This window comes from Gobio gobio (assembly GCF_949357685.1).
Source record: "Gobio gobio genome assembly, chromosome: 14".
Lineage (NCBI taxonomy): Eukaryota > Metazoa > Chordata > Actinopteri > Cypriniformes > Gobionidae > Gobio > Gobio gobio.
Window position 1 is genome coordinate 15,846,938 of NC_137107.1, and position 27,955 is coordinate 15,874,892.

Here is a 27,955-nt window from a genome sequence, read left to right on the forward strand (position 1 = left end):
AGAGGTAAACTTGAGGAACGCCCATCAACATACACATGAGGGGAAGCGTCACAACACCACGCTTCAGTCGTGCCGCAAAAGTGGATTACGGTCACAACAGCACGCTTCAGTCGTGCCGCAAAAGTGGATCTGTACGGTCACAACACCACGCTTCAGTCGTGCCGCAAAAGTGGATCTGTACTGTCAGTTTTGCCACGTTCATTTCATTAGGTGGAAAGCACTAATTGCTAATGGGGGTGTCTTCAGAACACCCCCCTTGTTTTCACTTCTTTTGGATAAGCCCAACCCACTGGAGAAGAGAGACAGATTGAAGTAGGCTATAGTTTGTTGTATATTATTTATTTAATTAATGGTGAGAGCGTTTTTTCTGCTCTTGATCTGGCTTGTTTAATAAATATTCCTTTTTTATTTAAGTGGACGTGCCTTTTGTGTTTAAGAATAAAAGCTTTAAGTTAATATTCTATTCGTGTCTCAGACGCAAAGCTGAGCTCCTATGTTCGAGCTGCACAGAGCGGCTGAAATTATAGTGTCTGTCAGTTATTATAATACATATGACAAAAACAATTGTCTAAATTATGTAGCATATTCCTCAAAAGTTCTTGTGATGATATCACTAGTTGACAACATAGTACTATATTTTCGGAAATCACAGGCTATGATATTGCGCAGGTGCACGTGATGCAACGCTGTCAGAGCCGACAGACTCATGTGTCAGACTCATTTCAGTGCAAAATAATCAAGTCAAAAACGATTTAATATACAGCAAATAGCCTAGTTTTTTATGTTTATTTATAATTCATTTAGGCAGACAACAAAATTATATTATTTTATTGTTTAACACTGTAAAGCTGCTTTGAAACAATCTGCATTGTTAAAAGCGCTATATAAATAAAGTTGACTTGACTTGACAACAAGGCTACCAAGTACTGCGCACAGTGTGCAGCTAATTAATTTAACGTTTTTTTCCCAAAAAAACTTCATTTTTAGTCGAAAATTTCAGGACTTCAGTCGACCAAGATTTTTTTTGGTTGATTACAGCCCTAGAATAAAGGTAAAATATGTGAAAAATAATGCAATATTTTTTTAAAAACGATGCATGAACACACTCCTCCCCACAAACACAATCAAGCCTTCGAAATAATTTGTCTTACCACCCCTTTAAGTTCTGCTTTTCTGATGGATCAAATACTTATGTCATGCAATAAAATGCAAATTAATTACTTAAAAATCATACAATGTGATTTTCTGGATTTTTGTTTTAGATTCCATCACTCACAGTTGAAGAGTACCTATGATAAAAATTACAGACTTCTACATGCTTTGTAAGTGGGCAAACCTGCAAAATCGGCAGTGTATCAAATACTTGTTCTCCCCACTGTGTGTGTATATATATATATATATATATATATATATATATATATATATATATATATATATATATATATATATATATATATATATATATATATATATATATATATATATGTGTGTGTGTCACGTTATAGGAACAGCAGCTACGACCATCCCCAGATTAAGTCCTGGACTTGCTTGGGACGCTGGGTAGGTTACGACATTGTGAGAGCAGTTGCAAAAAGGGCATGTGGCAGCTTGCAAGCATCTGCATCTCCAACACTCGTAACACAGTTCAGTGGCTATGGCGCTTTCCATAGAGACCCCATTACGTTGAATGTGACTGACTGGATGGGAATGTCTAGGTTACGCAAGTAACCCTAGTTCCCTGGAGGGAATGTAGAGATTACGTCCCCCTTGCCACAGCCCTGAACCATCGATGAATGGCCGAGATCCCGGTCTCGGCTCCTCAGCAAAACATGAATGAAGTGAGTAATGCCGGTCATATTTATACCCGTATGTACGGGTAGGTGTTACTCTGCATGCAAATCTCACTGACCAATATTCATTGGCTCATTCTGTTACCACTTTGAGGTGATTGGGCTCCCAGGCGAGACCCCATTACGTCAGTCCAACAGGTTACATATGTAACCTAGGCGTTTCAGAAAAGCCTGTACTGTGTCATGCAAAGAAAAGGGATCAATTAAAACTGGTCTCACATAACCAGATCTATATAGTCTATAGTCTCAAATATACTTGAGAATCAAACTATCATAACAGTGTTATTTTACTTACCTCATCTGTTGACATGATTCGCAGAGCTGGTGCAAACATATCCACTTCGCTATGATCAGATGCTTTCTTAACTGCTGCTTTCTCATGGTTGTCATTTTTGCTGTGTGTTTATTTTGTTATTGAGAGGAAAGTGCGTAGCACATATTTACATATTAATCTACACGTTGCTCTCAGCAGCATTCACAGTGAGTCGGGATGTTCGTTAAACGCTGAAATGGTAACAACTTATTACTTTTAAAGCTGCAGTAGTGAGTTTTTAGAAAACGTTGACTTAGCCTGAAAATTTGAACAAGCACAACTCACAGGTCACTCCCCCTTGCTCTCTGCTGCGCTACAGCCCTCCCTCCACAGCTCCTTCCCCATCACAACAGAGTCTGCCGTGAACGCGCAGGCTAGTAAGCAAGCAGGGCCACCGATGACGGCGGATAAACAGTTATGGCACATTCACTGGTACGGACGAAACATCAACAATATGATTTACATTGACTATGGCCTGCCCATACTTTGACTATAAACTTGGTCCTCAAAACATTACGTATTTTGCAATACATGTAATGTAACTATATGACGTTGCACTATTTCTATAAGTAATAAATAGCTAGAAAAAAGAGAATATAACGGTAACTAAAGTTACAGTATGCAAGTAATTATTCTATCGATATGTAATGCTAAATAAGGTTTGCTAGTACATTATTTCAGCAACATGACAAGCCAGTGAATTAGTAGGTTTCAAGAGTTGCTTTGCACAGTGCGTGACATTTTATCTGTATGTTATGCGGCTAGAGTTTTGACACTGAGTCAATGGGCTCCGACGAGGAATTCACACCCACAGCGACTTCGAGGAGTCAACGGGCGGGGAGAAGAGGAAGCCGTGGTGTGCGCGGAGCATCAGGCAGGGGACGTGGGAGACGGGGCAGAGGTCACCGAATGGGTTGTGTAGTTCTTAAAAAATGAAACAAATCAAGCAGGGATACTTACTTGTCAAGCAGAAATGTAGCTAACTCTGCATCGGTTTTTAATCCTTTCAGGACACGTAGCTCCCTCCACCTTTGAAAAGCCGCTCTGATATTTACCCTTGTTTTATTTCGGGCTCTATCTAATTCTTTCTTTTTGTCTATTTATATCATCGTCATCTGTCTTTTTCCGTTTACCCGTCTTTATTTTATGCAGGTGCCACTCGATGAATTGGCAGTTTGGATTGTTTGTCCGCCATAAGCAAAGCTGCGGCACACCGTAATCTTGAATTTGAACGCCTGTACGCGCTGTGCATGAGAGGGGTGTGATCAGTGCGCACACAAGCTTGATTGACACTGCTAAGACACTCCTCCTGGCTCTGATTGGTTGTTTCTTACCGGGAGCGGTCTATTTCTGCAAATGGCAATAGGACCACTGGGAGGAGCCAGAGGAGCTTGATTTTTTCACAGATTATCTGTCTCATATTCTACAGTCAGGACATAATGACAGGTTTAACAAATATGTAAAAAATAATTTTTCACAAAAGTTACCTACTGCAGCTTTAAGCGAAGCATGAAAAATAACTTTGCAGTGAGTATATCGGAACATTGAATCATGTTCAGTAGAGCTGCAACTAACGATTATTTTTTCGATTAGTCGACCAATCTAACGATTCCTTTTACTGATTATTGTATTTCAAAGAGGGTAGTGAGTTTGTATATTATTTTAACATTAAATCAATGAATGATGACAATATTAATTGTATTTCAGGAAGGGTAGTGTACTTAAGCCATTTTATAATGAAATATATAAACACAAGAAGCATTTTAAACATTATGTATAACTAATGATACTATTCATCATAAAATGTATACAGAGTAGGCCTAATTAGGAAATGTTGTTTACTATAATAGTTGAGTATGATTTACTTATTGATTTGTGTCAATAGTAAACGAAAATGCACTTGTATTTATCTGCAAAAGGTTCACATACAGGAGCTTTCAGCATAGAGTTAATGTATAACTAGTAGTCTATTTTGAAGATATATACATGTGCATAAACAACGACTAAAGCTGCCAGAAGTTTTGACCAAACTTCAAAGACACATTTAAATTATTAAAACTAGAGGCATATCTTAACTTTAATGTTACTTTAATCATATAAACTACCTATATACAGCATGTTATATATGCATGTGTGTTTGGGACAGAGGGGAACCCGGTCGCATTTGCAGCAGATATAGACCTATGCTGCCCATAATAAATAAAAGCACGAGACGTACTGGGGTCGGAGAAGACCACCGGAAAATGTGACTGAATGGACAATATTCGTCTGTATTTGCAATACACACGCCACGGTTCAGCTGCGCGAGACGAACACTGGCAGTGTGAAAGCCCAACGGGCACGCGCGGCTCCTGCTCTCCACTCGCACAGCTCCTGCTCTGCCACCGCGTACCGTGTGAAACCGGCGTTACAGAGCGAACAAAGCACAGTTTTATTCGGCTTCTGTTTAAAGTATTCCCAGACTTTTGAATGTCGCGGTCTGGCTTTATATGATAAATGATCATTTTCACTATGCCCGGGAGCAGAAGCTGGCATTATTCTAGATCTGTTCAATCTATTCGTCATCGATGACGTTGACACGTCGTTGCAGGCCTAATGTTCAGTCATTTGTGCATTACGTGTGTGAGCATGAGTAGTAAGTTACTGGCTGCAGTTCACTTAACAGCCACCAGTGTCGCTAATAACAAGGGTTTCTGAAATTTTCCTCATCGGTCTCATTCTGCAGAGTTCTTCCTCAAACTTTACAATAGTACGTCAGTAGTTTCTCCTGGAGTAATTCCTCCTGCTTGTTGCTTCTTCTCCTGTGGGAAGATGGGAATATTCCCCAGCATTTAAACTTGCTGAAGGAATTGTTGAATTGTTGTCTCTGTTGCTTATTTTGCAGATGATCATTACACTTACAGTTGCTCTGAATTATTCACTGTTTGTGTGAATGTATGAAAATAGAGACAAATGTTTCCAATTCAGATATATAAAGATTTACCTAAAACTATAGTTATTTATGTATAATTTACAGCATAATTTACAGCAGCACATTTAGAAAATGTTGTAAAATAAAATATAACCGTGGTTCATTTCAAGTCTGTCATTGCGAAAGTAAAAAAATTATATTCAAGTTTTCGATAACCACCCAACTGAAATAAATACTCTTTAGAATCATTTAGATTTCTCCTGATAAATAATTAAATTAACATAGTCTGAAAAACCGCAGATTTTGAGCAGCCAAATGGAGAATGATTTCCTGGTTTCTGATGTAAAACTCCAACCCGATCTCACAGGAATTTGTACGTATTTTACGAGGTGACTAATTCATAAGAATTTGTACAACCTCACTCGTACAATTTTTGCTCAATCATATTTATTTAACAAGTTGGTCAATTCAAATGCAGGGATGCAAACGGGTGAGGGGTAAAAAAGGTGAGAACATTGCATGGATAGAAAAAATATTCTAAGAGGTCAGGACACTATATATATATATACTTTTCGTGCTCATTTCTAGACACTATTAAGTATCTTTGCATCTGTCTGAAAACTAATTCTAACAAGTAAGAGGTAAAAAAAATAAAATAAAAAGAAAGTTGTTTTATGTAGGGCAAAACAACACTTCATAAAAATAAAAAAAGGATTCAATAGATGTGGGAGCTGAATACATAAACAAAACAAGACGACAACGTCCAGATAAAATGTATTTTGGAAATTATCTTAGCTTCTTTATTAACACTCAAAACTGAAGATCCCACTGGTTACAAATGCAACAATATGGGATACTTCCTTTGTTTTGCTGCATGTCTCAGCCTTGTCTGTTTTTCATCGATGCATTTATTTTCTTTTCTTTTTTTATTACCTTGTAATGTCACTTCACAAAATGAGAAAAAAAAAAGATCAGCCTGAACTGTGTGTGTTTTTTTGTCTGTTTTGCACTCTTGATGTTTTAGAGATTCACCCCTTCACTGTTGAGTCCTTTTTTTCTGCATCCTGGCTGATTTGTAGATTGTATGCACAAAGAAACGAATTTCCCATTCATTTCCTATGGGGTTCATTTTTGACCCGAAGGTCCGGAGAGTGACTATTTTTTTACGACCACTTAGACTTTTCAAATCCTGTCCCCAATTTTTTGGGGTATTCATATACCAAGTACCAAAAAAGTCACCAAGTTTCGGACCATTTCAATGAAGCTACGATTTTTTTTTTTTTAAATTATAAAACGCAAGATCCACTATAGTGGTAAAAATGTGCTATTGCGTGATAAAAATGCTCAATGTGTCCACCAGATGGCACCGATCTCATTTAAAAAATAGCTTTCATGAGGCCTAGGCTTGATTCTAAAATGAAATACAGCTTTAAAGCAGCACTAGGTAGGTTTTGCTCTCGGGGTCCCCCTACAGTTGGGAAACAGTATTGTCCTCTACTACTGTCGTAAACTGTCATTCTACATCAGGGGATGCATCGCACGTGCATTTATTGACATGACAACCATGATAGCCTTGAACACTGCAGGAGTTCACATGCAGGTGTTCTGCTTGCGTCGCGTGTGAAATGTCTTCATCCCAGGTACAGTGGCATATGTTTCAGCATGTCATATGAATATAATTTCATGGGTTTTATTTTTTTTTTCAAACGCCAAATGATCGCGATGCTCATGTTTACAAGCCAGCGTCATTATGGTAGCCTAGTCTATTGGTTAGCGTTTTACAGAATCTATATGATACTTCAATTCAGTGTTTGAGTGGTAGGTAATAACCATATATCGTCAATATTATAATATCAAGCTACCATAGATGAATCTGCAAATTTGAAAAATCGATTTTCATTATAGCTTGAGGCAAGACAAATAAACCAATATCACAGACATGTTAGGTCTCCTAAAATATGATTTTGTACGTCTTACGTATTTACTTGCAAGAATGTAGCCCCTCCTCCTGCGCTCACGTCAACGAGCAAACGCTGGCCCAATGTTGATCCTCGCCCTGCCTTTAATCCGATCACTTTCTCGTTTCCTCTTTTTGCTTTCCTCCGACAAAACCTTTGCTTTCTTATTTTTCTGTGCCGCTTCGGCCATGACTATAACATTCGGCAAACAAATGATAGTTGGGCTCGCACGTCCGAATTTAAAAACGTATATGCCATAAAGCAGTCGAATTTTGTAGTTCTTTTTTTCTCGGGTTACTACCCGAAACCCGAAGTTTAAAAGTACGATTAAAAACGATACAGACCCCATCAGGTTATGGCAGACGTGTCATTCAACCTATTGTAAGTTGATGTATCATCACAAGAGTCTTGAAAATATATTATAAAGGTTGAAAAGTTATATATATATATATATATATATATACATTTTTTTATTATATTCAATGGGAAAAAATGGGTCATGATTATTGCATAAATATTAATTATAAATCATAAAATTATCTCAAAACACCAAAAAAGAAAAGAAAAAATATTATTGAACAAAAATATATTTAATTGATTTTACTCAAATCTTTTTTAACTTAATCCCGCCCTCCGGGTCATTTTTACCCGAAGGTCCTGAGTGTGACCCATAAATGAAGAACCCCAGAAGGTTAAATATGTGGTTTCAACAACCAGATGCATTTAGACTTTAGTTTTGACTGTAATGCGGCCCAGACCAAGTCCTGAAGTGGCTTTTAGTATTGTGTATTTGTTCTAAATGCTCCTGTTGTCTTCTGCGCCCAGATTTGAGTTTTGTTTGATACATTCAAAAAGCGTGTTTTCTTTGAGCAGGTAAAATTAAAGGTTCAGTTCATATAACTGACTGATAAAATTGTATACATGATGCAGTGCATCGTCAATATATTGAGATATCGAATTGAACCAAATCGATGGCATGATAATCGTAATCGAACCGAACCGTGAGACCAGTGTAGGTTCACACCGCTACTGCAGTATAGACAAATTCAGAGGACAACACAAAATTTGCTTGAATCATGACATGTTCAGTTTTATTCCATTTTATTTTATCAAATTGTTTGTCAAAATACAAGGTACCATACGTAAGAACTTAAGATAACCTTAAACCTTCTTTCATAACTACTAAATAGCAGCTGTAAAACATGTCACTGCTGAATTGCCACAGACATAGAATTTAGAGTCCATATTATGAGGAAAATATTTGGGCACTTTTTAGTCAAAACAATTAGTCGTTACTACTATTGGTTCATTAGCAATGCTGAATACAATGTTAAACCCATTGATTCAATATAAACTAAATAAAATATATTAATTATACCTAAATAAATCACAAGTTTTGTTCTTTTTTATTTCTCACATTTTCACAATGTGCAGAGAGTGATTTCAATCCGCCATTAAGTGTCTTTAATGCATCACCTCTAAACAGCGAGACTAAAAACAAGTTGTTTGTCAAATGAAAGACATTTGATAAGCTTGTTGCCTCATGTGTACAATGAAAATCATTTAACTCCACAAAGAAACAAAACGCATCCCTTCATAAATCAGCGTTTTATGGCTAATGACTAGTTTTATGACTAGTTTTCTAAACTATTATTTTGGCCTTCCCCAAAGATTCCCCCCGTCAAACAATCACAAACAATTCACTACAAATTTTTGATTAAATTACTCTATTAAAGTTAATTCCATTTTTTGCTTAATCTGAATATCAAATTATTTACAAGTCATGGATCTGAACAAGAACTTTGCTCATTAGACACCTTCAGGCAAAACTTTTTCTCATGAGTCCGTAGACTAGATGATTGGGTAAAACTCTTCCCACATGAAGAGCACTGGTGCGGCTTCTCTCCAGTATGAACTCTCTCATGAGCTTTCAAGGTTCCTGACTGAGAAAAACTCTTTCCACAGTGTGAGCACTGGTGCGGCTTCTCTCCCGTATGGATTCTCTCATGAGCTTTCAGGTATTCTGACCGAGCAAAAATCTTTCCACAGTGTGAGCACTGGTGCAGTTTCTCTCCAGTATGAACTTTCTCATGATCTTTCAGGTTTCCCGACTGAGCAAAACTCTTTCCACAGTGAGAACACTTGTAAGGTTTCTCTCCAGTATGGACTCTCTCATGATCTTTCAGGTTTCCTGACTGAGCAAAACTCTTTCCACAGTGAGAACACTTGTAAGGTTTCTCTCCAGTATGAACTCTCTCATGATCTTTCAGGTTTCCTAACTGAGTGAAACTCTTTCCACAATGTGAACACTTGTAAGGTTTCTCTCCAGTATGCACTCTCTCATGATGTTTCAGGTTTCCTGACAGAGAGAAACTCTTTCCACAGTGTAAGCACTTGTAAGGTTTCTCTCCAGTATGAATTCTCCGGTGTGTTATAAATTTTTCCAATTTAATAAAGGTCTTCCCACAGTCAATGCATATGTAAGGTTTCACATCAATATGAATACACCGGTGAACTTGTAAAGTTTGAAGTAGTGGAAAACTCTTTCCACAAAAAGAACAAAAGTGAGGCTTCACATCTGCATGAACTTTAAGATGTACTCTTAATCCTGATGCAAAAGCAAATGTTTTATCACACTGATCACAGCTGAACTTAACTCCAGAGTGAGATAGCTGATGATCTTTGAGAACTTTTTTGGATGTGAAACTCTTTCCACACTCAGTGCATGTGAACGGTTTTTCTCCTGTATGAATTCTCATGTGCACATTTAAGCCTCTTTTCTCAATGAAACTTTTTCCACAATGAGTGCAAATTAACAGATTTTCTCCAGTGTGAATTCTCATGTGTTTGTTAAGGTCTGATTTACGCATGTAACTCTTTCCACACGGAGTGCATATATAAGGCCTTTCTCCATTGTGAATTCTCATGTGTATGTTAAGTTTTGATTTATATATGTAACTCTTTCCACACTCAGAGCAGATGAAAGATCCTTTGACTCCAGAACTTCCAGAACTTTTCTGTGTGAAATTCTTTTCAGTCTGTAAAATGACAGCGTTTCCATCTTCATTTGTGAAGTGATGAGGTTTTTGAAACCAATGCTGTTTGTCTTCATTCACTTCCATCGGATCTAAAATCAATATATTAAAATTACCACAAGTCAATTAAAGATGAACAACTTAAACAAAATAAAATATAAGTTATCCCTTAACTTAGTACAAATCTGATGGCTCGTTTCCACCGAGCGGTACGGTTCAGTACAGTTCAGTACGGTATGTAATTTTTGCCTTTTTTGGCACCCTTCCGTTGGCGTACCTAGCACAGTAGTCTGGTACTAAAGGGTGGAGCTAGACTCACTGCAGAAAGTTGATTGGTTGACGGAGAATGCGCATGCTTTTTCAACTGTGTTTTTCCTTGCAGCCTTGGCTCAAAGCGTGACTTCTTGTGACAAACAGCCACATGCTGAGAAGCAAGAACAAAATCTGCTGTGTGTTGTCCATTGTTGTTTACTATGTCGCGTTCTTCTTTGCACAAGAATGATTTCAATCGCTGTGCCACACCTATCATAAGGTTACTGTTGGCAGTGGAAACACAAGCTGGATCTGGGTTTACTGTCCCGTATCGAACTGTTACTGTACTGAACTGTACCGCTCGGTGGAAACGAGCCATTAGTGTTGTCACGATACCAACATTTTTTAAGTCAGTAATGCCAGTAAAATTTTACGATTCTCTGTACCAATTTCGGTACCATTTTTTAATTCCCTTTTTTGATTTAATATTGAAAGCAGAAAAATGAGGAAGAAAAGAAAAAATGAGAATTCAGCTTGATTTTATATTTTTAGGTTCAGGGGTAGAAAATTGATTAGTGGTTTTAATGTTCTGATTTGAGAATCAGCCCTTTCCACTGATTGGTCAACCAAAGATCAACGCTTTCAGTTCTTCCACAGTTCTGGCCAATAGAATAAATAGTCCTCCACTGCTATAGTTGGGCTGATTCTTGAAGTGTTTCTTACAAATAATACGGTAACACTTTAGATTACAGCCCGGAAAGTTCTGCGTAAGTAAAGCGAAATGTACAGCATAACTTTCGGTAATTATAGTGTTACAATAAAGTAAGTATGTGTAGGTATAAGGGAACAATATGTAATATTGGGGGAATAAAGGGGTAACTATCAGGAAAATTAACAAATTATTTATATTGTAAGTATTTTTTAATTAAGGGGTAATTATCCGTGTATTTACAGGGTCAGTGGTGCTTGTTATTCCGTGTAGTTACAGGGTAAGTATGAATCTACGGGCTGTAAATTAAAGTTGTTCTTGTTCCCCTCTTGTTTCATGTAGTTACAGGGTAAGTACAATAAAAAACACGTACACAATCTGATATCACTCAGAAACATTTATTTAAAAACATTTTAACATTTTAAAACAGATTTACAACACTTATTGGCCCCACTTTATATTAGGTGGCCTTAAGTACTATGTACTTACATCAAAAAATAAGTACAATGTACTTACCGTGTTCAAATTGTATTGCAAAACACCTTTGCTGATATTGAGGTGGGATACTGGTAGGGTTAGGGACAGGTGTGGGGGTATGGGTAATTTTAAGGGTAGGGTTAGGTGTAAGGGAAGTGTCAACTGTGTAATTATAAATGTAACTACAAAAATTAATTACAGACGTAATTACACGCAGGTATTTTTTTAAATGTAAGTACAATGTAAAAACATGTATGTACACAATAAGTGCATTGTATCAAATGATTAATTAAAATGTTAGTGCATGGTAGTTAAGGCCATCTAATATAAAGTGGGTCCCACTTATTCATTTCTCTTGCTTGGCTTCATCCTCCTCTTCTTTCTCTTCTTTTTCGTTCTTGCCACAGATGAATCTTGAGAAGGAATCCCATGTCTCTAGCTATTCTGTATTATGTATATAGCTGTTACACTGAAAATACAGTGCACACAGAAATGTCCACACCGTTTACTGGTCTTTCACCCTCATGCCATCCGAGATGTATACAACTTTATTTCTTCAGATAAACACGGAACAATAATTATCTCTGCTAATGAAAACTCATGGGTTCCTAAAAGCTGAAGCATCAAACAGCACATACAGCAATAACTACCGTAATCCATACGATCCCAATGGATTAATCAATGTCTTCTGAAGTGAAACGAAAAGTGTTTGTATGAAAAATAACAATATTTTAAATTTTTTGAACTGTAGACTATCGCTTCCGACCAGCAGTCATCTGGGTGAATGAGAGGGTTGAGTTCACGCTTGGCGTAACTTGAAGCGTGATGTGAGTGCGCCAAGAAACTCTGGTCATGCGGATGTCGATTTTTTTTAATTTTTATTAATGCTCACAACAGTATACAAACAATAACATGATATATGATTATAGCAACGAGAAACAAACAAGACTAGAAGCCAGTTATTGCGTGTGTTTCAGATGAAACTTGCGCGAGAGCGTCATGAAAGCTTGAAGCATCTTTACTCATATTGCACGCGCTGGTAACAGTTGGTCGGATGCAAAAAGATTAGTATATTATGAGAGCATTTCTTGGTGTACTTTTTCTTTTAATAAATAATAATACAAAATATCAAAAGACATGGGATTCCTCTTAAGATCCATCAGTGGAAATAACGAAAAAGAAGAGGAACAAGAGGAGAAGCCAAGCAAGAGAAACAACGTCAGGACGTTATTTATTGAAATGAAAAGTTTATTTTAAAAAAATGAATAAGTGTCAAAAATCGGTTTTGAATTAAGTTGTTTTTCAAATAAATGTTTCCGAGTGATATCAGATTTTGTATGTGTTGTACTCACCCTGTAACTACATGAAACAAGAGGGGAAAAAGCACCACTTTAATTTACAGCCCGCAGATTCATACTTACCCTGTAATTACATGGATAATTACCCCTTAATTAAAAAATACTTACAGTATAAATAATTTGTTAATTTTCCTGATTGTGGAATAAAGGGGTAACTATTACATATTGTTCCCTTATACCTACACATACACATACTTTATAGTTACACTATAATTACTGAAAGGTACGCTGTAAATTCACTTTACTTACGCAGTACTTTCCAGGCTGTAATCTAAAGCGTTACCAATAATTCTTATATGGCTATTAATATAACACACGGAACTCACGGCTATTAATATAATTACGAAATCGCCAACAAATGCCCGAAATCATAGTCAAATCAGTGCTTGTGCACGTGAGTGATAATCACGCGGTGGGAATTATCAAAGACACGATCAGAGAGAATCGCTGACGAGTTGCCAACGCCCGTGAGATATTTGGCATGCTAAATAACTGGACCTGTCGGCGATTCAAACTCCTGCTGTGTGAAATGAATTTTGACTGAAAAATACATTGGCGATGACCTACAGCCAATGAGAGCGCAAGATACAGGGCAGCGGGAGGAGTTATAGACCAGAATATCAGTATTTTAATAGATATATTTACAATTCTATCAAACTGAAACAAAGCACAAACATTTGCTTGACCAGCCGCAACAGTAGCACATTGCAAAAAAAATTATTTACCTCAAACTCTCTTTGCAGAACACAATCCTTGCTCCCTGTGTCTCCCCAACCATTTTCTCTGCCATAATCTTTTTTATTTTTCTCCACAAACTATTTGGATCACAAACTTTCTGCAGCTTATCATTTTTAAATGGGGGGTGAAATGCTGTTTCATACATACTGAGATTTTTACACTGTTAAAGACTTGGATTCCCATGCTAAACATGGACAAAGTTTTAAAAAAAAAGTTGGACGTTTGATGGAGTATTTTCTGTGCCAAAAATACTCCTTGCGGTTTCTCATAAGTTTCGGAATGTTTTTTTCGAGTATGGATCCATCTGACGTAAGCTAGGGCGGAATGTCCTTGTACGGGCTCTTCTCCCGGAAGGGCGTGCGCGCGACTAGATCGAGAGAGCAAATGCACGCCCATCATAGCACTGTGCTTGGATTTAGGGAAGCCGGCTGCGCTGCAGTCATAGGACGTCACGAAATCAACAATGTCACCAAAGATGTGTGTTTTTGGTTGTCCGGGACAACCCAAGACAACCCTGTACAGCTTCCCAAAGAACCCAGCGTTAATGGGACCCCTGCATTTCGGCGACGGTGAAGAGGTTCCAGCGATTAAGGTTGGAAGCAGGCGGTGAGTAAAACTGCTTCAAATGTCTTTGTGTAGTTAGTTATCGACTCGTTCAATCAAATGCGCTACTATTCTATTGTTTTTCTATGTAAACACACACTAGTCTGACTTGCAAAACCATTCCGCTTGCTACTGCTAACATTAAATCGCATACAATAGTCCATAAATCAAATTATGTCCTCATATACCATGAGTAAAAACACACAGACAAGCCGCTATAAGCAGGCAACGTTATATAAGTTTTACAGTACATAGTACCATTGACACGTCCTGCTGTAGTCCTCGTTGTTGCTTCTCCTGTTCAATTTCAGCCTCTAGATCTAATTTTGGATCATATATGTATGGCTAAATCCGATTGATCTCCATGGTTTATTTAGGATAACGTTTTTTCCGCGTTTAAGGATGTCACAGCTTTCAGCTCTCAACGCAATCACTGCGCGTGCTCGTGATTCTTTAGCTCCGCCCACACTATACGCCCCAAGCCGCTCGTTTTTTTCCAGAAAGACTCTGTACAGCGTATCTTTCTTTTATAAATATAATAAAACTAAAGACTTTTCGGAGATATGAAGGACGCAATACTACTCTATAGGCACTCAAGATTGACTGAAACTGAGTGTTTCACCCCCCCCCCCCCCCCCCCTTAATAACAATTCCAGTCTTGCGCGAGAACTCCAGTCTGATGCATGCGTGATCTCACTTTGTTCACATGTCACATCTCATGTGTATTTGGTTGTGAAATGTAGCTTGCGCACTGGAGAGTTGTGGGTGATTCTTCCTCTTGTGTGAAGTCACGTAGTGTGAAACCTCCTGACGCCGATCCATCATCCAGTGTGAACACAGCAGTGACTGAAGTCTACCCTCGATAGTCATGCAGTGTGAAAAGAGCAGTGATCTGACGAGTTTGAAAATCGTGCAGTCTGAACTTGGCATTAGTGTATATAGAAGCCAGTTGCTATTTACACTTAGCTACAATGACTAAAATATTCAGCGCTGCAAAAACAAAGTTGTAAATAGAAACCTTTGACGCTCCTCACAGAGCGCACACACAAATATGCACGGGAGCATTTGAAAGCAGCACCTTTCAACTGGTACCAGATTGATCCAGTACTCTGTACTTCAAATAGGCTGGTAATGTTTTTCAAATTTAAGTATCAACTTGGTACAGAAGTACCGGTACGTTTGACATCAAGTCTACTATTGTGACAACAAGGCCTTGTTGTTAGATATGTCAGTTGTCATCTTACTATTCCCCGTCAGTCATTAAAGAGAATGAAGGAAAACACATACCTATTTGTTCCTCTGTATCTTCATCTTTTATTCTGCAGGGTTCTTCTTTAAACTCCATCTTTAAAATAGTGTCAGTAGTTTCTCCTGAAGTCATTCCTCCTTCTTCTTCTCCTGTGGGAAGACAGGAATATTCCCCAGCATTTAAACTCTCATGAACAGCTGTGGAAGTGTCTTCACTGACTGAAGTTGTGAATTGTGGTCACTGTTGCTCATTTAGCAGATACTCATCTACATCACTTACAATTGCTCCCAATTATCCAGCTTTAACGCTGCATTCACACAGGGCGTCGGCGTTACCGCTTCTCATTTACTTTGAATGGGTGACGTCATGCGTTGCCGCACTGAATTGTGGGTTCCGTCGCGTTGCAAGTGGCAGAAGTTGAAGATTTCTCAACTTTTCAAGCGCCAACGCCGATGCCCCGTGTGAATGCAGCGTAAGTGTTTTGATCAAATAGTAATTTAGAAACAATTCCATGATTTGAGTTTTTGTCTTTAACTTCTATCTTTTGTGTCATGTGTCTCGCTCCCATGACTCTTGGCCCACAACTGCTTCATACTACAGTAACGTTAATAAAACTTGAATACATTAGCTTATCCATGAACATGATTTCTGCCCGAGTTCATCAGATTGCTTCCCGAATAGCACAAGTACATCTCAAAGATGTCTATTTGATGTTCAGTTTTACATCTGGACGATGTATTTTTGCTCATCTGTAATATGTCTCTAGGATGTTTCCTGTCAGATGTTAAATCAGGGCTGCCAACTTTTCAAAAAATCTTGGAGTGAGATTTGGTGGGGCCAACCAAAAGCATTTTTTTTTGTCTCATTCAGCATCATTACCGTACAAAGAAAAAAATAAAATGAAAAATATATATATTTTATATACACTCACCCAAAGGATTATTAGGAACACCTTACTAATACTGTGTTTGACCCCCTTTCGCCTTCAGAACTGCCTTAATTCTACGTGGCATTGATTCAACAAGGTGCTGAAAGCATTCTTTAGAAATGTTGGCCCATATTGATAGGATAGCATCTTGCAGTTGATGGAGATTTGTGGGATGCACATCCAGGGCACGAAGCTCACGTTCCACCACATCCCAAAGATGGTCTATTGGGTTGAGATCTGGTGACTGTGGGGGCCATTTTAGTACAGTGAACTCATTGTCATGTTCAAGAAACCAATTTGAAATGATTCGAGCTTTGTGACATGGTGCATTATCCTGCTGGAAGTAGCCATCAGAGGATGGGTACATGGTGGTCATAAAGGGATGGACATGGTCAGAAACAATCAGAAACAAGGCGCATTGGGCATTTAAACGATGCCCAATTGGCACTAAGGGGCCTAAAGTGTGCCAAGAAAACATCCCCCACACCATTACACCACCACCACCAGCCTGCACAGTGGTAACAAGGCATGATGGATCCGTGTTCTCATTCTGTTTACGCCAAATTCTGACTCTACCATCTGAATGTCTCAACAGAAATCAAGACTCATCAGACCAGGCAACATTTTTCCAGTCTTCAACTGTCCAATTTTGGTGAGCTTGTGCAAATTGTAGCCTCTTTTTCCTATTTGTAGTGGAGATGAGTGGTACCCGGTGGGGTCTTCTGCTGTTGTAGCCCATCCGCCTCAAGGTTGTGCGTGTTGTGGCTTCACAAATGCTTTGCTGCATACCTCGGTTGTAACGAGTGGTTATTTCAGTCAAAGTTGCTCTTCTATCAGCTTGAATCAGTCAGCCCATTCTCCTCTGACCTCTAGCATCAACAAGGCATTTTCGCCCACAGGACTGCTGCATACTGGATGTTTTTCCCTTTTCACACCATTCTTTGTAAACCCCAAAAATGGTTGTGCGTGAAAATCCCAGTAACTGAGCAGATTGTGAAATACTCAGACCAGCCCGTCTGGCACCAACAACCATGCCAAGCTCAAAATTGCTTAAATCACCTTTCTTTCCCATTCTGACATTCAGTTTGGAGTTCAGGAGATTAACTTGACCAGGACCACACCCCTAAATGCATTGAAGCAACTGCCATGTGATTGGTTGATTAGATAATTGCATTAATGAGAAATTGAACAGGTGTTCCTAATAATCCTTTAGGTGAGTGTATATATATATATATATATATATATATATATATATATACACACACACAACACTCACCTTTAGGTGAGTGTATATATATATATATATATATATATATATATATATATATATATATATATATATATATATATATATATATATATATATATATATATATATATACACACACACAACAGTTCACTTCAGAAAACACTCTGCATCAGCATTTGAATGGGGTAGTATTGTTTTTTTATTTTTTTATTTATTTTTTGCCTTTGATAGATAAGAATAGGTTGATAATTAATTCTCTCTATTAAGACAAAATGCATCTATATGACGCTTTGTATACAGTATATCCTATAGACTAGGGCTGGGCGATATGGAGCAAAAATTATATCTCGATATATTTTGCTATATCTCGATATACGATATATATCTCGATATCTTTACCGGAAAAATAACCCCCCAAAAACTACTGCAAAAACAAATATGCAAAGTGCAAAGAGGTAGGCAGTTCATGTAGGAACAAAGTAGGGATGCAACAATACAGTAAGTCCACGGTTCAATACATACCTCGGTTTTTTTTGCCACGGTTTTCGGTTCGGTTCGGTTCTGATGGCTAGTCGCAACAGATTTTTGCTATTCTATTCTTAGCCGAACAGCAAGAGCTTAAGGAGCAGGGCTCCAGACTAACTTTTTTCACTAGGTGCACAGTGGCCCCCAACTGAAAATTTTAGGGGCACAACCAGAAATTTTAGGGGCGCACACCGTAAATCAACATGCTTACCAAATCTACTCATGTCCACTGTATTACTAATAGGGATCGGTATCGTTAAGGTTTTAATGGTATTACTACTCTTACCGATACTGCTTATCGATCCGGTACTTTAACAGTATTCTTACCGGTTCTTTTTATTATACTTTATATTTTTTTTTTATAAAAAAAAAAAACATAATTAAGAACATAATTAACATGGCTTTAAAATCTGAAAAGTAAAATATCTATAGCAAAAGAAACCGCAAAGTTTGAACAAAAATATAAAACATCTATTTGTAAATGGACCAGTGTGCAGGCATTCAGAAGGTCTGCTAACATTAATATTACAGTAAAGAACAAACCTACAAAGAAATCTAATAAAGTAATGAAATGTAAAATAACACTGCATAGTTTTCTCTGTATAAATTGATAGATTAATGCTTATAAAAGCTAAAGTTATTTATTCAAGAGATGTGAATATTTTCTATTTGCCTTTTGTTCGATTCGAATTAATGGCTCAATCGTCAGCAGGTTTATTAGACGCTGCCCCTTTAAGACCGAACGCTGAACTAATATCATATTCTCCTATTTCTCCAAACTATTTACGCCCATTTAAGATATAAACTGTTAAAATAACTACTCTCCAAACCGGTCATTTTGACACCGGCTATTTGATGTTTATTTGATGGTTTAGTCGCGCACACGAAGCCTAAAATATTAAGTGCAAGCCGGTCCATTTTGCAGCACACACGCCGCCTTGAAGTTGGAAACAGCGTCTCTTGCGCGGATTATTGTGCATTTAATAGCTCTTTATTATCAAACACATCCCGCAGTTTAGCAACAGTAGAGACTGCAGTTTACAACAATCACTGATTCTGACGTTTAGTTTAGGTCTAAGGAGAAATGACAGCGCAAGGCTGTGAAGGGAAGGATGAGCTCGACGGAACACTGCTATAGGAATAGTTTTACCTCATACCATCTTTTTTATAATTCTTGGAAGCCAAAATCAAAAATAAAATTAGATTAATATCACAGCACATACCTAAAGTTTAAGCAGACTAAACTTTTGTTTCGTTCTTGGCCATCGTCACTCATTAAAGCTGACTGGTGTTGTGTTCGCTGTAGCTCCACGTGAGAGAGCTCGCCTCGCTCGCTTTCTCTCTCTTCTGGATTATGAATAGCAAAAATGCATCACGGACAAATGGTTTAATATTATCTCATATAGAAACGGCTGGCAAAGATAGAATTTGCCAGACATAACGTCTATCAATTATAATTAGTAAGTGTATTTTCTTAATTTCTCCAGTACCGACAGCAGGCAAATTTACTGGTCGCACATGTGCGACTGGATTTAAAATTCAGTCGCACACTCTCAAATTTTAGTCGCAAAATGCGACCATTTAGTCGCACTCTGGAGCCCTGTTAAGGAGGAAAAAATACTATTTTTTTTATTGCAATACTCTTTCTTTATTTTACTTAAAAGACTTGAAAAACCTTACTTAAACTTAAAACTTTACTTTTAAAAAACCTTGTACACATTCCTAGTGTACTGTATAATATAAAATAAATATATATATAAAGATTTACACTGGCAGCTCAGAGCTGTACAGCAGCATTTAAGTATGAAATTTAATGAATAAATGTAAAAAATAAAACACTACATAGACTTCACTATAAAATGTACATTGATTCTTATTAAAGCTACTGTATTAGTTTTTCAGTCAAGAGCAATGAGTGATTTTCTCTTTGTCTTTTGTTGTTGTATTAACATTAAAGGGACAGTTCACTCAAAAATGAAAATTCTGTCATTGATTACTCGCGCTCAAGTTGTTTTAAACCTAAATAAAGTTCTTTCTTCTGTTGGACATATTTTTAAGAATATTGGAAACCAAACAGTTGCTGGTCCCCATTGTAGGAAATAATAATATGGATGAAAATCGCTACCATCAACTGTCTGGTATTCAACAGAAGAAATGAATACAGGTTTGGAACAACATTTGAGTTAGTAAATAATGACATCATTTTAGGGTGAACTGTCCCTTTAAGGACAAGTGGCAGCGTGTTTACTCGGCTGCCCTGCTGTCAATTTAAGACGTGCAAGCATCTAATATACAGACACATGCCGATTTTACTTTCACTTTAGACATAACCGACTGTGTTTATGTTAACCTTGTGTGTATTTCACATTATTAGCGCAGTAAGATTTAGTCCAGTAATCACTTTTGTTTGACAGGCTTTTAGTGCGCGCGCATTACTTAAGTAACCTTCACCAATTCAGCAGCAAGCCGCTCTCTCTCTGTAGTGTACAGTCGCGGGAGTTCTTGTCTCGCAACTAGGTAAACTGTATTTTGGATCAAGTGTTTGAGAACCAACTGTCGGCATTCATGGCAGTAGACATCTGTCTGCTGTTCGTCCGACACCTTAAAACCGAAGTATCTCCATATAATGGAGCCAGTTGTCCTTTTTTTTAAGACGAGTTCTGTAGCCTCCGAGCCGGTTGCGGACGCCGCCATGTTCAATGAGACAACACGCGAGGGGAGGGGGAACAAAAGCAAGGAGGCGGAGGGCGAGCGAGCGGGGGCGAGCACAGCACAGAGAACGCAAACAAGCAAAGTGGCGGAATCAGAATTAAATATAAACAATATATAGATATATACGATATGTCAAAATCCATATCGTGTTGAAAAAATATCTCGATATATTTTAAATATCGAGATATCGCCCACCCCTAATATAGCCTAACTATTACGCATATTTCGGAGCATCAGTGCCACAGAATGAGTAAAGCCTACTCTATCTCTAGACGTTTTAAATGTTTTTAAATCTGAAAACAGTAAAAAGGAACAAAATTGTTAGACACCCATCTAGCCCATGTCCACAGAGGAAAACAATTGAAAAACAGAGCTTGTTGTTCTTTCAATATACTGTCAGTTTATTTTACTGACTGAGAAATCGCTTCAGATGATTCAATGAGAGAGCAGTCCAAATTAATTCAAGTGGATTCAGGCTGTTGTGCAAATGCGTTTTTGACCCATTCAACATTATTTAAGCGTCAAAATATCAAAATATGCGCACTGCGCAGTTCAGTTTAGGGCTGAAACGATTCATCGAGTTACTCGATTACAAAAATTCCTCGAAGCAAAAATTCTGCCTCGAAGCCTCGTTAAATTCCTATGACGCGCACTATACGTGCAGGGATCTGATTCACACGGACCGTTGTTCAATGTTCAGGAAGCACACCATAGCGAGTGATACATTTTGAATTTAGTTGGCGCGATGGCGGAGAGTAGAGATGTACATAAACGGCAGAGAATGTCTTAAGTTTGGGATCAGTACATTCTTAAAAAAGAAGAGAACAAGGTGTAATGTGTCTACTGCAAAGTAGACCTAGCACTTCACAGCAGTACGACTTCAATGGTAACATAGCCTAAGCCGTTGACGTTCATTGATGTTCGCTGATTTTAATCCCATACTGTATTTGTAACGATGTCGTGATGCGGTTTGACTAGATATGATGTTTAGCTTTGATGTTTTTAAGTAGTTAACGTATTTACGATCAATTGCAAGAGGGTATAGCCTAAAAAAAAGAACCCCTTCACACACACACACACATACACACACACACACATGCATGCACCCTCGACTCTCTCACGCGTCAGTCAGACCAATCGCAGCAATGCATCACATGCTTAAACTTTTATGTAGCCACGCAACAATAATTTCAGCATGCATTCACTGTATACACCGGGACGTGATGTTGTGACGAGATTTTTCGAACGGATGCTTCATCTAAAATGCACCACAATGCAAGTGATACAAGCCAAATGCAGCGTTCAATGGAAATGAATGTATTTATTTGTGCCGTACCAAACTGCAATGAAGCAACTGGTCTGACTGGGGCGTCACTCTTCCTCACGCACGGCGCGCACACACACACACACACACACACACACACACACACACACACACACACACACACACACAGGTTGCTAGGTTACCATCGCAAATAGGCTCACCCCAGGAATGATATATTATTTGTTAGTAGCCTAATGGTAAATGCTGCAGGTGTAGAAATCTACATAAAAGATATTTACTTTGATGTCAGGGCTAGATTAGAGCATGAAACCTGTTGTGCATATTAATAAAATAAATTGCTTTTCCTCTTAATTTTCGTAATGCATTATTTGTTTTGGTTGTTTAAAAACACGCACTAATTTTTTATCCGATTAATCGATTAATTGACCGATTAAGTGCTAGATTAATCGATTACAAAAATAAGCGATAGCTGCAGCCCTAGTTCAGTTTAACTTCTTGAACTTAATGCTGTTAAACTGAATATACATATATGTGTTTACAGGTTTGCGTTCCTTCCATGCGGACGATTTGCATGTGAATCTCTTTGTGTGTGCGTGGGTGTGGTCACATTAAAGATAATGAGGCTCCGCTGGAGGAACTGTGCCTCTTGCTGTTTTCATACGGATTACATAAACAGAGAATTTTTTTAATATATAAATTACTTCATTTAAAAGTAAACAAGTTTTATAAAGAGATATATGTTGTGTCTGTGTGGCAATTTTTCGCGGAGTTACAGCTCATTTTCAGACGCATTTCAGAATGGACATCACAGGGAGACAGACGGGAGAACGCGCATCCTGTTGGTTTTATTTAGCGGAAAAGCACAACATTTAGTTTTTATTTTGAGTGTACACAAATAAAAGTACACACTTTAAGCTTTGTAAAGACATATCTTTCATGTCTGTGAGGCCAAAAATGACGGAATATTTTAAGTTGTTCTACACTGTCATTAGGAAAAAATCAAGCAAAAAGCGCCCGCGCGTTTCTCGGGTTCAGAGGGTTAATTTTAAAATTCACACCAATGCAAGTGTGATTTTAAAAAGAATAGCAATAGTAAGTGGTGCTATGGTGAGCTATTTTTAGAACAGGCCCGTGGGCGACTCATGTGGTCCTTGCGGGCACCATGTTGGTGACCCCTGACCTACAGTATAATATGCGTTTATATTCAGACTAGGGATATCAATTTACACAAATTTCCATGATCGATTGTCGTTTAAATTAACGATCAATTAATCGATAAATCATTAGCCTTAAAGGCCTGTTCACACCGGGACGATTTTCGCACGCGTTTATCGCCGACGTTTAACGCCTCGGGACTAAACAATGGGCGCCAATGTGAGTGTTCACACCGACGCGCAAAACGCCAGGCGTAAAAGCGTCATTTTTAAAAAAACGCCTCGGGTTCGTTTTTTTATTTTGACGCGGCGCGTAAAAAACTGTCCGACCAATGAGATCGGCGCTTTTGTTCACGTGCCTGGAGCTGCTGAAGTGACACTAAAACACGACTTGGTGGCGCTCAAGCACAAAACGGTCTTGCCGAGCACACATTGATACGACGAAGAAGTAGTAAGTAGACAAAGAAGAAGAACTGCTAATGCTGCTTGCCAGTTAGCAAAAAGTGTGTGAATGGTTTTGTCCATATACATAATATGTCTATGGTTTTGGCAAGCACGTAAATACTGTCTCTCTTCTCCTTCTGTGTGACAAGCGAGTGTCAGAGGCTTAAAGTGCCGCAGCACCATCTTGTGTACCGGGAGCGCATCGACTGAATGTGCACGTTCACTCGGCGCAGCGCCAGTGAAAATTGCTTGGGTGTGAACACTCAAGACGCGCCGAAAAACGGCACGAAAAACGCTGGCGATAAGCGTGCGCGATATTCGTCCCGGTGTGTACAGGCCTTAACACTGCATATGCATCTACAGCAGTGGCTTATAGCCAACCGCATGACAGAGTGTGCAAACGCTGACAAAACGCCATGTTCCTCACCAAATCAATGGGAAGGGTTTTTAATATATATAAAGGGCTATAGGATTGTAAAATGAGTCGATGTGATTGATCATTTAATTAAATTACTTCAAATATGAGTAATACAAGTTAACGTGTCACCAACTTCACCTCAGATGCGTGCTCTTCAGAATGTGTGGACGCGCTGAAAACACCAACTAGACCCAGTAAATTCACAATGATGTATTACAATATTGTTCTCTTTGAAATGATGTGTAACATGACAGTCCCAATCCTAGTCATTATAAGTAGTGCATTGCTGTTGGAGCTGGATGCACTGAAGCTGATCACCGGCACGCTTCACTACTGCATTAATTCTTAACCAGATGCATCCTATATGAGATTAAAAGATCAGCTATAGATAGGCCCACACAAAATAAACACAATATTACAACTTACATTTGCACAAAGCAAAAGGCTGCGAATGCACATGCAAACTTGTAGTCAAGATCAAGGTGTAACTCTAGCTGTAAAATGGTCCCAAACAGAGCTCCTGCGCTCGCATCATTATTCCTTGTGTCTGATTTACATGTTTCGCGGTTCAGCAGCATGCACACGCATGACCCTGATTAATCAATGATCGATAGGTTTTATCCAAATAAATGTATTATCGACAATTAATCGATCATCCCTAATTCAGACTATTTTAGACTGGTTCGGGTCGGCACAGCAAATGCTCTGTGAAGAGCGTCATTGATGTAAATTTACAACATGTTTTTGAAGCGCTGATCAGTGTAGCCAATCACAGACATGTTTGATGAGCGCGTGAGCACAATGGGCAATCAGGTGTCTGCGATTCTGCTCAACACATTTTTTAAATTTCAGTACCGACTAGGTACCGAAGTCTGTACTTTTGACAACACTATTTGGAAAGATGTTTGACGTGTTGTTGTTTTTTTCAAATGCACGTTGTAAGCGACTCAAACTCGCAGTGCTCTCCGGTGTTATGACTCCGATCTTTAGAATATTCCTATTTAATAATTGTTTAATCGACACGTAATCCTCAATAAAACCATCTCTGGCGTGATGACTCCGATCTTTCGAATATTCCTATTTTATAATTGTTTAATCGACATGTCATCCTCAGTAAACCCGTCTCCGGCGTGATGACTCTGATCTTTCTAATATTTCGATCTAATATGACCCCGACCTGTAAAGTTGTCCGAATAATAATCATACACTGTTTGTTAATTGGCCAGAGGAGAACTGGCACCCCGACTGAGTCTGGTTTCTCCCAAGGTTTATTTTTCTCCATTATGCCACCTGATGGAGTTTTGGTTCCTTGCCACTGTCAGTTGGGGACACTAAATTTTCAACTAAATATCCAAATAAATCTAATTAGTAAACTACTGAAGGGGCAGGTCAGATACCTGTGTCTCTTCTTTTATGCACCTATCCTTCTCAATGTTTCTTTTTATTTATTTCCATAACCTGAATAATCAAGGATAATAAAATTATGTATCTCTTTCTCTGCTTTCATATATTTAGTCCTTAAAGAATAAAGAAGATCACGTATGTGTACTTTTCTCTCGAAGGAGAGAAATTGCTGTATCTCTGTTTTATTATTATGTGTTCTTTTGATAAAGGACAGGATCCACTGACACTGACTAGAGTGCGATACCCTAGTGCTTTTGTGTGTGTGTTGCATGATCTGTGCAGGCCCAATATTGAAGATGGACATTTTCTGCAGACGATGCCAGACCTGAAGACGGCTTTCTATGACCTCCTGGGTCATTGTGATATAAATCTAGTGATGGGGCAACAACTAGTCTACCTAGTTTAGTGATATGCTCTGCTATCTATCCTTGTGTGGAAATTTACCGTGACTGTGCATTTTCTCTGAGCCAATCAGAATCATTCCACATGGCAATAATGACGTGGTTAGACCTTGAAAACAGTATAACTGTTTAAAAAATTGTATGTACGATAGGTGGAGGCGGGGAGACTGTTAGAGGGAGTGCGGCCTACGAACTCCTTGTGAGACTTGAAGCTGGCTTCTGCTGATGAGACTGCAAACTATTCTTCAGTACATTTTTCTTGAATTAATCTAACTCCTGACTCTTGGTCTTCATTTTTCACTACTGGTCCTGGGTCCTAAGCTGTTGCCCTAACACTACATTAACTATATAAACTAAATTACTGATCTGCCCAGATTGTCACTGTATGATAATTGAAATGATGCATTTTTATCTGTAAGCGCTATATAAATAAAGTTAAGTTGACTTGACTTGCATTTACTACTGATCACAGAGTTGCTCTTCACTGACAAGCTGTGCATAAAAATAATAATTATTGCAGCCATTGCGATTTCATAAATGCCCCTAAGCCAAATCGATTTAAATGCGATTTTGGGTTACTTGAGATTAATTATGCAGCCGTAGTTTGTACACAGCAGATGCTTTCCAGATGAAGCACTCTTTGACAGACATCTTGCAGACGTATCTGGACTTTCATAAGCTGTGGAGGTGAATATGACAACTCCACGCTCATTTACAGCGACATCAAGCTACACCTTTGTTATTGTCTTGAATAAGCAACCTCTAACATTACACATTGTGCCTTTAATCACTTAAAAAAAAAAGTGTGATCAAAGATTTTTTTTTGTTTAGTACTGCCTTGAATAATTTATAATTTCACCGTTTCAGTTTAGAGCAACATTTCATTTAGTATTTTTCTGAAGAACAGTGGGTAACATGCAAATGTTACCCACTTACCCACTGCTCTAACATTAAATATTATTTATCACAGACTGATTAAATTAAAGATGTTGGGAGGCTTCTTTTACAGAACATCATCCAGACTACAAATGAGTGTTGTCTTTGCCTACTGTACATAACTGTTATTTCTTTATGGTATTTTAGTATTTTACCTCCTCAAAAGGGGTGTTAATATCAGGAATAAGCTCAATATTTCCAGCACTGTGAAACTATCAATTCTTCAATTCCCACAGCAGTTCAAAGAGAAGGGAAAAGAATATTGATGAGGGTTGATTGCGGTAATCAGACATGGATTAAACGTGTGAATGTGTGCAAATATGTGAAATGTCAGACAATGTTTTAAAATAGTAAAGTAAAAAATGTAGTGATTAAATCATAGTTAGTTGATATAGTATAACTATCTGAAATAAAATATTTGTCGGTTAACGTTACACCGTTTGTTTGTTTACAGTTGCGTTGGGTGATATCTATTTAATATAATGATTATCCCTTACATTAAATAGATATTACTCAACGCAAGTCATACGTTGTCATGTGAACAACTGGTCAGTAAAGCGCATAATGTTCACTATACGTACAACATGTTCATTTCAAGTCGGATTCAGGATTCAATTTCTCTGAGTCGCATTGATTCATTTATAAGTGTTTTGATTCAGTAAGATGGTTTGATTCCCTTAAGAGTCTGGTGTTCTCAGCATGTACAAGTTGTCAGATTTCCATTTTTCATAGTAAATAGTAAATGTACTTACAGGCTGATAAGATCTAGGCTGCGTTTAACACTGTTTATTTGGACAGACCCTTCTTCTATCGTTTAACTGGATTAATAGTTTGAACTATAAGGAGCATTCCGCCACCCACTGGATTGGAGTATGGAGCACAACTTGTCCGAAGTAATAAATAACAAAATAAATGTCTTGTATTATTCAAGAATCTGAATAATTCCTCATGAATTCTATATTTTTTTCATTTTACTAATATTTCCTAATATTACAATAATTGCTTGCACCTCCTTCCTTTAGTGACTGAAAAGTTTAGTCGTTCTC

At 38.1% G+C, this 27,955-nt stretch overlaps 1 protein-coding gene across 1 annotated transcript; it reads right to left on the reverse strand.

The window, feature by feature from the left end:
• Nucleotides 1-8,099: 8,099 nt before the first annotated feature.
• LOC307137029 (uncharacterized protein) lies at nucleotides 8,100-27,734 on the reverse strand. The gene is made up of 3 exons (XM_079834509.1): nucleotides 27,662-27,734; nucleotides 15,492-15,602; nucleotides 8,100-10,159 (listed from the first exon to the last, which is right to left on the reverse strand). The coding sequence occupies exons 2-3, from the start codon at nucleotides 15,583-15,585 to the stop codon at nucleotides 8,814-8,816; spliced, it is 1,440 nt and encodes a 479-aa protein (XP_079690635.1). The 5' UTR covers nucleotides 15,586-15,602; nucleotides 27,662-27,734; the 3' UTR covers nucleotides 8,100-8,813.
• Between the last annotated feature and the right edge of the window lie 221 nt (nucleotides 27,735-27,955).